Raw genomic sequence first — 12,054 nt, 5'->3', positions numbered from 1 at the left:
CACAGCACTTGCTCAAAGAGCCTAAGGTGCTTGTACCATCAGGTAATGACTCACTTTATAAATTGCTTGCATGATACAAGCCCCACTGGCGATCTGAGCAGCTGCAGTATTTAACATGCTGGTGCACTGAGAATATCTAGCTATGTTTCACATGCACGTGCAGAGCAATAACTTTTACTAGAAGCGATGATCGTCATGTCTGAGTTTCGGAGGCGGGGCTACTAAAAGCATCAAGCACACGCTAACCCCAGACCTTAAAATGAGAGCGGGGCCTACTTGCGTGGCAAAGTGCACTGTGTTGACCCCAAGGCCTAGGTTAGAGCCGAGAACTGCCGGCATACACTCCACTACCTGGTGGGGCTGTGTTGGGAGCAGGAGGTTTGGAGTTATTGGCGCAACAAGTTGGTGCTATCCGGATCGGCTTAAAGATTGTGGGGCTAACCTCTCAGAACCACCTGGAAGAGGGACAAACTAAGCTACCTGGAAACAGCCCCTTGCAGGACGTTACGCAAGGGGCAAGTAGGAAGCCCTTTGAGGGCAAGAATAAAATACAGCAGGTTTTGCATAAAATGCCCTATTAATCCAGTGACTGTTGTTGGTTCATTAGAATTGTCTGGATATACAAAGCAAGACATAGAGGGAATTATGGATGTTGTTTAGTGAATATATACTGGCAATAAATGTGTGGGTTAAGAGGAAGTAAAAAACATTTGTACAAGCTTTGAAACCCTTTTAGCTATAAACAAAGGTGTTCAAGAATGGGCTCAAGAGGCTTATATAGGAGAGCAACTTATAAATCTTGTGTACGAATGCATTGCACGTCACAACTGCTGTTACACCCTTTAGAAGCCTAATCTTTGCGTTCATGTTTGAATGATAAACTATGGAATAAATCTATGTAGCTCCTCACGTTGCAAATAGGCGATACAAGGGGAAATTATAATACAGCAAGAGTGTGTTAATAATCCTCTGAGAATGGAGACCCTCAACGTGCAGAATGCAGTAAATAAATCGTATAACTCCTAATAAAATAAAACAATAGAAGACCCAGATGAGGACTGTAAACTGTGCATAGAAGGAAGCTCTCTATCAAAAAAAAAAACTTTTACAAAAAGCATTTTTGCTAATACATGTATACTGTAAATATGTTTCTATGTTTCTATTCAAAGATGCAATTAATCTATGTACATTTAAATTTTGACTGGAATGTCTCTTTAACTCTGAAATTCCATTGAGTTTCTATAAAGTAATAGCCATGTCCTCCCTCTTATCTGTTTCCCCTGCTGAAGGGACAGATATAAAACAAAAAGACTGTCCAAAAAAAGACTGTGTGGAACATTAGATAATCTAAAAGGGATTCCACACAGCTTTGTTTGCACAGAGATAAATAGAAAACTAGTTCAAACATGGCTGTGCCCATTATTTTACAGAAACCAAAGTATTTATAAAAACAAAACCTTTACTTTTATATTTTCAATATTTAAACAACTAATATAATTATTAGTCACTGTCAATCTTTGCAATGAATACATTGATATGTCCAGCATGTATTTACTGTTTAACACTCCTTTAAATAGATTCAGATCACTATTATTTAAAATGACAATATTTTTGTAATAATCAGAATCAATAGTGTTATTATATATACAGTATATACGTGTTTTTTTATGTCAAAGGACTATTTGTTATTGAGTTTTTGTTGATCATTTAAAGATACATAGTACTGTTAAATTGTTTTCCCATTAATGCATTTCTAATGCCTTGTACCAGTTGCATAGTATAACATATATTGGGAAAACTAATTTATGTTTATTTTTGTATATGAAATAGTTGTGTTTCCTAATTGAAAACACAATCCCTTTAAATGGTCTGAGCTTGCATAAAAATGGATTTATTTGCCTCCACATCTTATCTCTTTGTTGATACACAAAGGCTGATACTTATAAAGGGCAAATGTTATCCTCTGTCACTCCACCGGGCTGATGATGATTCTTGTTTACAGAGATTTTCTTTAGAGAATACAGAAGTATTCATAGTTTCAGTAGAGGTGGTGGTTTTGACAGGTAAATTCAGCAATTTCAAATGACAAAACAAAGGTAAATGAGTGATATGTACACAATTTAAAACACTCCAGCAGGTAAAATGGATCATTAGGAACACATTAAAGGGATATAAAACTCAAACATTTATTTCATGATTCAGATAAGACATACAATTTTAAACAACTTTTCAATTTACTTTTTTTTAGCATATTTTCTTCATTTCCTTGTTATCCTTTTTTGAAAAACAGGAAGGTAAGTTCAGGAGCGTGCACGTGTCTGAAGTACTATATGGCAGCAGTTTTGTAACAATGTTATACATTAGCAAGAGCAGTAGATGGCAGCACTATGTCCTGTCATGTAGTGCTCCAGACATATGCAAGTTACGTAACTAGATGTATCTTCAACAAAGAATAGCAATAGAATGAGGCAAAATTGATAACAGAAGTAAATTGGAAACTTTTTTTAAATTGTGTTCTCTATTTAAATCATGAAAGGAATATTTTGGGTTTCTTTTAAAGGGGGAAAATATAGTACCATACCCCTTTAAAGGGACAGTCTACACTAAAATAGTTTTTGCTTAAAAAGATAGATAATGCCTTTACTAACCATTCCACAGCTTTGCACAACCAACATTGATATAGTAATATACTTTATTTAAACCTCTAAATTCCTGCTTGTTTCTAAGCCACTACAGACAGCCTCTTATCACATGTTTTTTTATTTGTCTTTCACATCAGGAGACTGCTACTTCATGTGGGCCATATAGATAACGTTGTGTTCACGCCCGAGGAGTTACTTAAGATTTAGCACAACACAGTACTAAATGCAAGTCAATAGATAATAAATTAATTCATGTGATCAGGGGGCTGTCAGAAGATGCTTAAATACAAGGTAATCACAGAGGTAAAAAGTATATTAATATAACTGTGTTGTTTATGCAAAACTGGGGATAATAAATGGATTATCTATCTTTTTAAACAATAAAAATTATATTATAGACTGTCCCTTTTAGTATTTTGCAAGATGGATTTTTCTTTTTTTCCTTGATTCTGAGTCATCTGATGATATGTATCTCATGTATATTAATGTGCTACTCAATAGGGTTAACTTAGCTAATTATTAAGGTTTAAAGGGGCATGAAACACAGACTTTTTCTCCCATGTTTCAGATAGAGCATGTCATTTTAAACAACTTTCCAGTTTACCTCTATTATCTAATTTGCTTCATTATCTTGATATCCTTTGTTAAAAAGCATATTGGTAGGCTCAGGAGCAGCAATGCACTACTGGGAGCTAGCTGCTGATTGGTAGCTGCATATGCTTCTTGTCATTGGTTAACCCATGTGTTCAGCTAGCCCCCAGTAGTGAAATGCAGCTTCTTCAACACAGAATACCAAGAGCAAATTTAATAATAGAAAGTTCTTTAAAAATTGTTTAAAATAGTATGATCTATCTGAATCATGACAGAAAATGGTTGGGTTTCATTCATGCCCCTTTATTGTACACTATAAAGTTGCTTTAACAAACCAACTGGGGTATTAGTGAACAATTTCCCTCTGGGCATGAAGTGCTTTTGATGCAGCAGGACCTAAGATCCCATTTTGTACTATTTTTTTATGCCTTTAATAAGATGCCAAAATAAAGCCGAGCTTTAATATAATGATGTGGAGATTTACATTGTCTATCGGAGTTGGATTCATGAGTCCTACAAAATTAATGTGTTTCTTTTTCTACTGACTGTAATAATTTGTATTTTTTTTTTACTTTTAACTGTATAGCAGACATTATAATGGGTACTTTTAATTTTACATACATCGCATAAAGGGTTTGTTATCACAAATAGATGAAATGAGGGAGGTTTACTAACTGTAAATTAAAGTGATGGTAAATTCTAGCGTTTCAAAATTCTAGGATATAAACGAGACCTTCATTCATTTATGCTAACAGGACCTTTATTTTGTTCCTCTGTTATTACTACACAAAGCCCCTCTGGCCGCCCAAAGTAAAACTCATTTTTTTTTTCAATAAGGTGACGTTTCCACCTCTTAGCCAATAGCTGTGCTTCAGAGCCGTATGTCTAGCATGGTCCTGAGTGGACGTGGCTGCTGACCCAATCAGTAGTTGCCTAGTATTTGCAGTGTAATTTTTCTACTATATTGGCCCTTTAAAAAAATTAATTAAAAAATCCTGAATTATTTCTGTTGAATACTTTAGCAATAACCTACTGAATAACATACCTGCTGGTTTTTGTAGGATTGTCTGAACATTTGTTCTTTGGTTTTGACTTTGCCAGTCATTTCTTGGGGGAGCTTGTAAATAAAAACAAAAGTACAGGGATGAGCGATTTGCACATTAAATTAATGTAAAACACTGGTGTTTCCACAAAAGTTTAAATAAATATATTCATATTATCATTTTTAGATGATTTCATTATGCTGCACAACTATGACAGATAAATTGCTATATTTTCCTCAGTCTTGTTTAATTATATTAACATGTTTAAAAAGAGAGCAGACTTGATGCGATGAAACTTGCTGCCCTGTCACTACTGCGATATTGGCCAACCAGGGGCGTAACTACCGGGTTCGTCACGTCTACCTGGCCCATCATTTTAGGGGGGCCATTGCTGCTCAAGCAGAATCAGATTTCAGATTAGCTTGTTACAGGCTACAATTTTTCTAATAACACTAGACTTTTGACTGAGAAACAGACAGAAAAAAAATAAAAAGAAACAATGCTCTGCAAAGAAAACAAGAATTTTCCTGAGGTAAGAAAAACAAGGTGTTAATATGTTCAGACCCTGCTGATATATTAATGTGAAGGTAAACTTTACAAGGTTCGATTATTGCAAATGTAAATACATATAAAATTAAGGGTACTTTAAGTCATCAGTTTTGTTATTTTAATATATTTACCGAGTTATCAGCTTTTTTCTCTCCAATTCTAATCGTTAGACAAACAGCCCGTTTTTTTTTTTGGCAGTCCGGTCACGTTCTTCATTTAGCCAATAGTATGTCTGGCCGTTAGGCGGCCGTCATTTGACGTCATAACATTGCTTGACGTTCTGCGCATGCGTCGGCTTTACTTCCTCCCCCTTCCAAGCTGGGCTCGCTCCAGATTTCAGTCACGCAGGCGCAAATTGCATGTATGGCACGGTGTGCGCATGCGCAAGTTGTCCGTCCATCGGGAACGCGCTTTTGAAGTACGTATAGAGCGGGTGGGACCGCTCTGTACGTAATAGAGTGAAAAACCCAGAAATACATGGAGGGAGGAGTGAAGACCGGCCGAGAACGTAAATACAAACAGTTTGTTATACAATCATATATATGCAAATATTTTTAAAAAAGTTAGCGATCTTACTATATACTAGATGGTTAATATAATAAAGCTTACAAAAACGCAAAACTTTACCTTCACTTTAATCTATTGGAAAACTGCAGGAAGTTTTGTTACAATGTTTGTCCTGTCCTTTTAAAACATACAGGAATGAGGATTTTCTATATCTGAATATTCTTTTTCCCCCAATACTATGAATGCTTTATTAAAAACATTTATATTTCTTAAAATAATGGCAATAATTTGTCTTCAGACACTGTTCCAGGGATTTGTCTCCCCATACATTTTAAATGACACTTGTAAATATATATATATATACATATAAGCTAAATTACATTTTTATGAAAACTGTATTCTTTCTATATTAATCATCTCCTTCATATATTGGTTCTTACCTGGGTTTGCCTTAGCTGCTGCTACCGCCGCTGCTGCCGCCGCAGCTGCTGCTGCTTTTTCTGCCAGAATTTGCTGCACGCGATTGTAAGCTGTTACCAGGTCAGAAATAATCATTGATGCAATTTTATTAGTGTGTAACATACATCATTTTCCATAATACTATTACCTATGTTGTTTAGGCTGTAGAAAACTAACATTTGTATCTAAAATAAAAGTACTAGGGCTGTGTTATAAATCGGATTATATTGTGAGATGAAAATGTGCATCACTAATGTCAAGTCTCTATAAATGTCCACCCTTCACTACAAAATCTTCACTTAGCAATTAACAAGTTTATCTGCATTTATACATTTACTAATGATCACAGCAGTCATGATTTGCTGAATTTAACAAGTATTTTTTACAATTTTTACTTCAGCTTATTAAATAGGATGTTCCAGGAATTTATTATTTGTCAAACTGTTTGGAGAACAGAAATCCTCAGTTTTAAATATAATTCTCCCTTCTAATAAAGCTCCATTGGTGTCATTAGTGAATTCATATAATCTGATTAAAGGGACACTGTACCCAAAATTTTTCTTTTGTGATTCAGATAGAGCATGAAATTTTAAACAACTTTCTAATTTACTCCTATTATCAAATTTTCTTAATTCTCTTGGTATCTTTATTTGAAATGCAAGAATGTAAGTTTAGATGCCGGCCCATTTTTGGTGAACAACCTGGGTTGTCCTTGCTGACTGGTGGATAAATTCATCCAAGAAATAAAAAAGTGCTGTCCAGAGTACTGAAACCAAAAGAAAGCTTAGATGCCTTCTTTTTCAAATAATGATAGCAAGAGAACGAAGAAAAATTGATAATAGGAGTAAATTAGAAAGTTGCTTAAAATTGCATGCTCTTTCTGAATTACAAAAGAAAAAAATTGGGTTCAGTGTCCCTTTAATATAACTGTTATATTCAGTTCCTAGAGAAGTATCAAAATCCCTTTTACAGTCTTCACTTAATTTCATATTTATCAGCAGCCTGTAGCTACATTGTTTTTGTTGCACAAGTTGCATTTCTTATTGATTACTGTTAAAATGATGTGGTGCTCGTACCAATCTTTAGTTTTAAGGATAGAAAAGCGCAAAAATAGTTAAAACATTTTATTATTGAACTTTTGCTTGTTTATAACTGTGTGTTTAACACCTGTAAATATATTAAAAGCATAGTTAAAGTAAATTCCAGAGCAATAGACTGCTGGGAGCTAGCTAACACATCTAGTAAGCCAGTTACAAGAGACAAACGTGTGTAGCCACCAGTCACCAGCTAGCTCCCAGTAGTGCATTGCTGATGAGGATATTTACATATTCTTTTCAACAAAGGTACCCAAGAGAGCAAAGTAAATGTTATAACAGAGGTGAATTTACGTGTCTTAAAATTACATTCTCTGTCTGTTTAATTTTGACTTTTTTATACCTTTAATGAAGACTAAAATGCAACAAATGAAATAAGCAAAATTATTCACTTATTCAAACTCACTGCACTGAGCTCATAAACTAACTATATCAAAAGCTGTTAAATGCTTTCATGGCAGCTTCCATGGAAAACTAGATTAAAGTATAAAGGGTAATTGTTCTAGTGTATGACCAAGTTCCCATGCAGCAGTGGAATCTTGTATCTATTGTATTTATCTGCAGCTTATTTTGTTGTTTTTCCCCCCGTTATTTGAAACATAGATAGATAGACAGACAGACAAGCAGATAGATAAGTAGATAGATAGACAGACAGACAGATAAAGTAGACAGACAGAAAGATAGAAAAATAGATAGATGGATAGATGCATGGATGGATAGATGGATAGAGGGATTGATAGATGGATAGATGGATGGATAGGTGGATAGATGGATGGATGGATGTATGGATAGATGGATGGATGGATGGATGGATAGATGGATAGATAGATAGATAGATAGATAGATGATAAAATGAAGATAGATAGACAGAAAGGTAGATAGATAGAAAAGTAGATATATGATAGATAGAAAGATGGATAGATAGATAGATAGATAGATAGATCGAAAGGAAGATAGATGATAGATAATAGAGAGCTACAGGATAGATAATGAATAGATAGATGATAGATATTGCTTTTAGAAAAGTTGCAAAGCCTACCATAACCAGAAGATGAAGGAAGGTTTCCTACAGGTTTACGCAAGGACACTGATGAGTCTTGTCTTGGAACTCCTATGTTAATGTAGACAAAGAAAGACAAAATGTTTGATCATTTAGAGATATAAAATTTAGAGCCAGATTACAAGTGGAGCGCTAATTAACGCTTTTGTGAATGAGATATTTGCGCTCCACTGAGTAATACCAGCGCACGCTAATGTGTGCTTATATTACAAGTTGACAGCAATGTGAACGAGAGCGTGCTTACACACACGGCATAAGAGCCTAGCGCAGCGAGGGGGGTAAGTAGCACAGCGATGACAGCAAAGTGTAAATATATATGTATATGTATATAACTATAAACATATACAGTATAATTATGTTTATAAGCATATACATATACTGTATATTTACAGAGAACACACAGTTGCCATAGACCGCTATATAAAGGCAATTTTCAGTGCTGGTTTTTCTCTAACGCCCTACTTTTTTTTTTTTAAAGAAAACTAACACTTAAGTTTGGGGACATTTAGTGGGCATTTATAAAATGAACCAGAGATCTGCGAGCGTGCGGTAGCAATAACCAGCCACTTGTAATGGCTGTTTTTTATTGAGCGCCCGCGAATTGGCAAATTTGCCCGTTTGCAGGCGCACAATAAATTAGCGCTCCACTTGTAATCTAGCCCTTAATCAATTTTATGATTTTAGCTGTTCCAAACAAATGAACACTCATGGCTCTAGACTTATAGAAAAGGACATAATGTTTTTTTTTTAAAACTTTTTTCTTTCATGATAGAGCAAACGCATTCTCATGTTAGTCTTTGTTGTGGAGAATATCTAGGTAGGTAGTGTGCATGTGCCGCACCACTGTGTGGCAGCAGAATGCTTTTGAGAACTATGTGGCCGATTTATGAATGTGTGAGCGGACATGATCTGCTGTAGCGGATCATGTCCGCCCCACATCGATAAATGCCGACAGCAAAATGCTTGTGCAATGATGCCCCCTGCATATTCCTGGCCAATCAGCCGCTAGCAGGGGGTGTCAATCATCCCATTCGTATCCGATCAGGATGATTGCTGTACGCCGCCTCAGAGGTGGGGGACAAGTTAAGGAGCAGCGGTCTTAGGACCGCTGCTTCTTAACTCTGGTTTCCGGCGAACTTGAAGGCTTGCGCAGAAACTGCAGCATACGTTGCATAGTAAATCGTCCCCTATATGTCCACAGTGTTTGTACATTGCATTATGCATATCATACTTGAAAGCATTCTTGCAAAACTGCTGACATATAGTGCTCCAGACATGCACGCCCTGAACTTACCAAGGTATGCTTTTCAACAAAGGGTACTAAGAGAATAAAGTAGATTTGATAAAGAAGCAAATCAAAAGCTTTTTTTAAAAAAATGTTTTTACTTTATCTGAATTATGAAACATTGCTTCATGTCCCTATAAAAATATAGGAGAGCTGTTCCACTCTACCACTCCAAATGGTGAGCCAATCAGAAACAGGCATACATGGTGCCATATCTGGAGCAAAATGGGTGTGTTTGAGCAGTGCAGCTTTGACTATGCATTAAATTGACATGAAAATCAAATTTATTACATGATTGTGACAAAGCATACACTTTTAAATAACTTTTCAATGTACTTCTATTATCAAATTTATTTCATGGTATTCATTTTTGAAGAGAATAGCTAGGTAGGTAGTGCGCACAGGTCTAAAACATTACACTGCTGCCATCTAGTGTCTTGCACATGTATAACAGTATTAAAAGTATTTTGTTTTTGCAAAACTGCTTCTTCAAATTGCTCCAGAAGTGCACTCTTCTCAGTCTGCCCATCTGCTTTTCAACAAAGAATACCAGAACAAAGTAACAGAAGTAAATTGGACTTTTTTTAATTGTAAACTCTTTCTGAATTATAAAAGGAAAAAAAATGGGTTTCATCACCCTTTAAACATATAGTAAAATGTGACTTTGTGTAAAAATAAAATGCATACACTGTCCTTTTAAACCTTCCTTGAATATTTATAGCTAATTGATTGTCATGCTGTATTTTTAAAGGTTGTCTGAAACATTAAAAATAAACAATTTCAAATAAGATTATGGGCTAGATTAAAAGTGGAGAGCTATTTTAATGTGCACCCATAAAGGGACAAATGTACCCGTTTACGGGTGCATGTTAAACGACCAGCCATTACAAGTGGCAGGTAAATGCTCCCGCGAGCTTGCAAATTTTACTTTGCGCTTAGCACAATTAACCAGAGGTCAGACCAGTGGCGTAGCGTGGGGGGCCACAGGGGCAGTTGCCCGGGCGCATAATTATGGGGGGCGCAAAGTGCTTGGTTCACAGCCTCCACCAGACATTAGACAGTCCCAGACTCCAGCGGTGCTTTGGCAAGCAAAGGGAACAGGGAGGGAGGATAAACATTCTAACAGGCGCCCTGCTGTTCTGTCTTGAGTCTCATGTCAAGTTTGAACTTCAATTGTCAGTGTCGTCAAGTGCCGCCTGAGAGTCTGTGACTGTAAGTGTAATCAGACTGTTACCTGCTGACTAGCATTGGTTTACATCACTTAGCACGGTGGGACCACCGTCCAGTCTCCTCCCACTCCAAGAGCACAGTTCAGGAGGGAGTAAGAAGTGGAGGAAGACTATCTCTTCTAGTGCGTTGTGCCCGCCCGCGACTTTAGGGTAAGTAATGTGGGAGGATAAAGGGATGTCGGTGGCTGAGCGGTCACCATTGATGTTCCGATGTGTATGTTTGTTGCTGCTTAGTTTGTCTCACTGCCTCACATAGTAGGAAAAAAAAAAACACGAAAAAAAAAGGGAAACAAAGGTCTGACTGGAATCATGGAATGTTCTTTGGTCATGTGATAAGGAACTCATAAACCGAGCCCCCCCCCCCCCCACACACACACACACCCCACAGTGAGCATACTTGCAGCTTGCTCCTGCTTATAATAAAATAAAAAAGCACCAGACTTCTCTCTTCCCATGAGACAGACTGTCTAACTAACTTTGCAACATTTATCTTATGTCTGTCTCATGGGAAGAGAGAAGTCTGGTGCTTTTTTATTTTATTATAAGCAGGAGCAAGTTGAAAGTATGCAGAAGAAACATGTAGAAAAAGGGTAGCAAATAAAATAACAAAAGCAACACACAGACAGATGATACCTTCTTTTATAGGGAAAACAATTGCAGGCTTAATTTTAAAAAAAGATACCTTATAACAGAAAAGATCTGAAAGTACAATGCAGAAAAACACAGTGTTAGAAGGTGGCAGAGATACTGATATACTTATATATATTTATGTGTTAATATATATATATATATATATATATATATATATATATATATATACAGTATATACACATATAAACATATTAATATATTTGTATGTATTCATATACATATATATTTTTATTTTTCTGCCCAACGCTGCGCAAATCACCCCTTGTGCTGCGCTAGGTGCTTTGCCATGACTGACGGCATGAGAACAAGGCTCCCATTGGAGCCTATGGAAGCGCTCTCTTGTGAGTGCAAGGGTTCCAGGCAATGCAAATGCGAGGTCACATTCGCACTGTGCCTAACTTGTAATGCCAGCGCAACATTACGTGCTCCACTCGTAATCTAGTCCTATATGATACTTAACATACTGATTTTGCAAAAAGCATTTGCTTAAAAAAGTATGAAAATGTCACCTGCATTGACTCGGGGAGCATTTCGGTTACTTGCATATGTTGATGATGCTGGAGACCTGAAAGCTTTTAAGACAATTCCTTTTATTCAGTACATTCTGTTCACCTTTTAAACAAACATTTAAAGGGACAGTCTACACCTTAGTCATCTTAAAGTCTTGCCTTAGATTAAGTTGCAAATAGCCTCTTGCACCCTTTCTATATCATTCAGCAGTAAAACATTTATTTTGAAATGAATAGTTTCTGGACAATTTGAAATGGCTGCCAAGCTCCACCCACTTATGACATCATGATCTGGGCTGCATATTGCTTCCAATAACAAAAGGCTCAGTATTTGGATTCAACAGACTGTCAATGCTATTCAGCAGAGTGCATAGATGCAGCCCAGATTGTGATGTCATCAGTGGGTGGAGCTTGGCAACCATTTCAAATTGGCCA

The 12,054-nt window shown here is 36.4% G+C and overlaps 1 protein-coding gene across 2 annotated transcripts in view; it reads right to left on the bottom strand.

The window, feature by feature from the left end:
* Positions 1-12,054, bottom strand: part of VIT (vitrin) — a 204,950-nt gene that overhangs the window by 50,681 nt on the left and 142,215 nt on the right. For both annotated transcript variants that reach the window (XM_053711892.1, XM_053711893.1), the window contains exons 10-13: positions 11,620-11,682; positions 7,925-7,996; positions 5,773-5,862; positions 4,279-4,350 (exon numbers count right to left, since the gene is read on the bottom strand). In XM_053711892.1, coding sequence (XP_053567867.1) covers positions 4,279-4,350; positions 5,773-5,862; positions 7,925-7,996; positions 11,620-11,682 — 297 coding nt within the window. The remainder of the gene's footprint in view (positions 1-4,278; positions 4,351-5,772; positions 5,863-7,924; positions 7,997-11,619; positions 11,683-12,054) is intronic.

This window comes from Bombina bombina, chromosome 4 (genome assembly GCF_027579735.1).
Source record: "Bombina bombina isolate aBomBom1 chromosome 4, aBomBom1.pri, whole genome shotgun sequence".
In the NCBI taxonomy this organism is placed as follows: Eukaryota; Metazoa; Chordata; class Amphibia; order Anura; family Bombinatoridae; genus Bombina; species Bombina bombina.
Note: the sequence above shows the minus strand (reverse complement) of the source record. Positions and strands in the feature narration are given on the sequence as shown.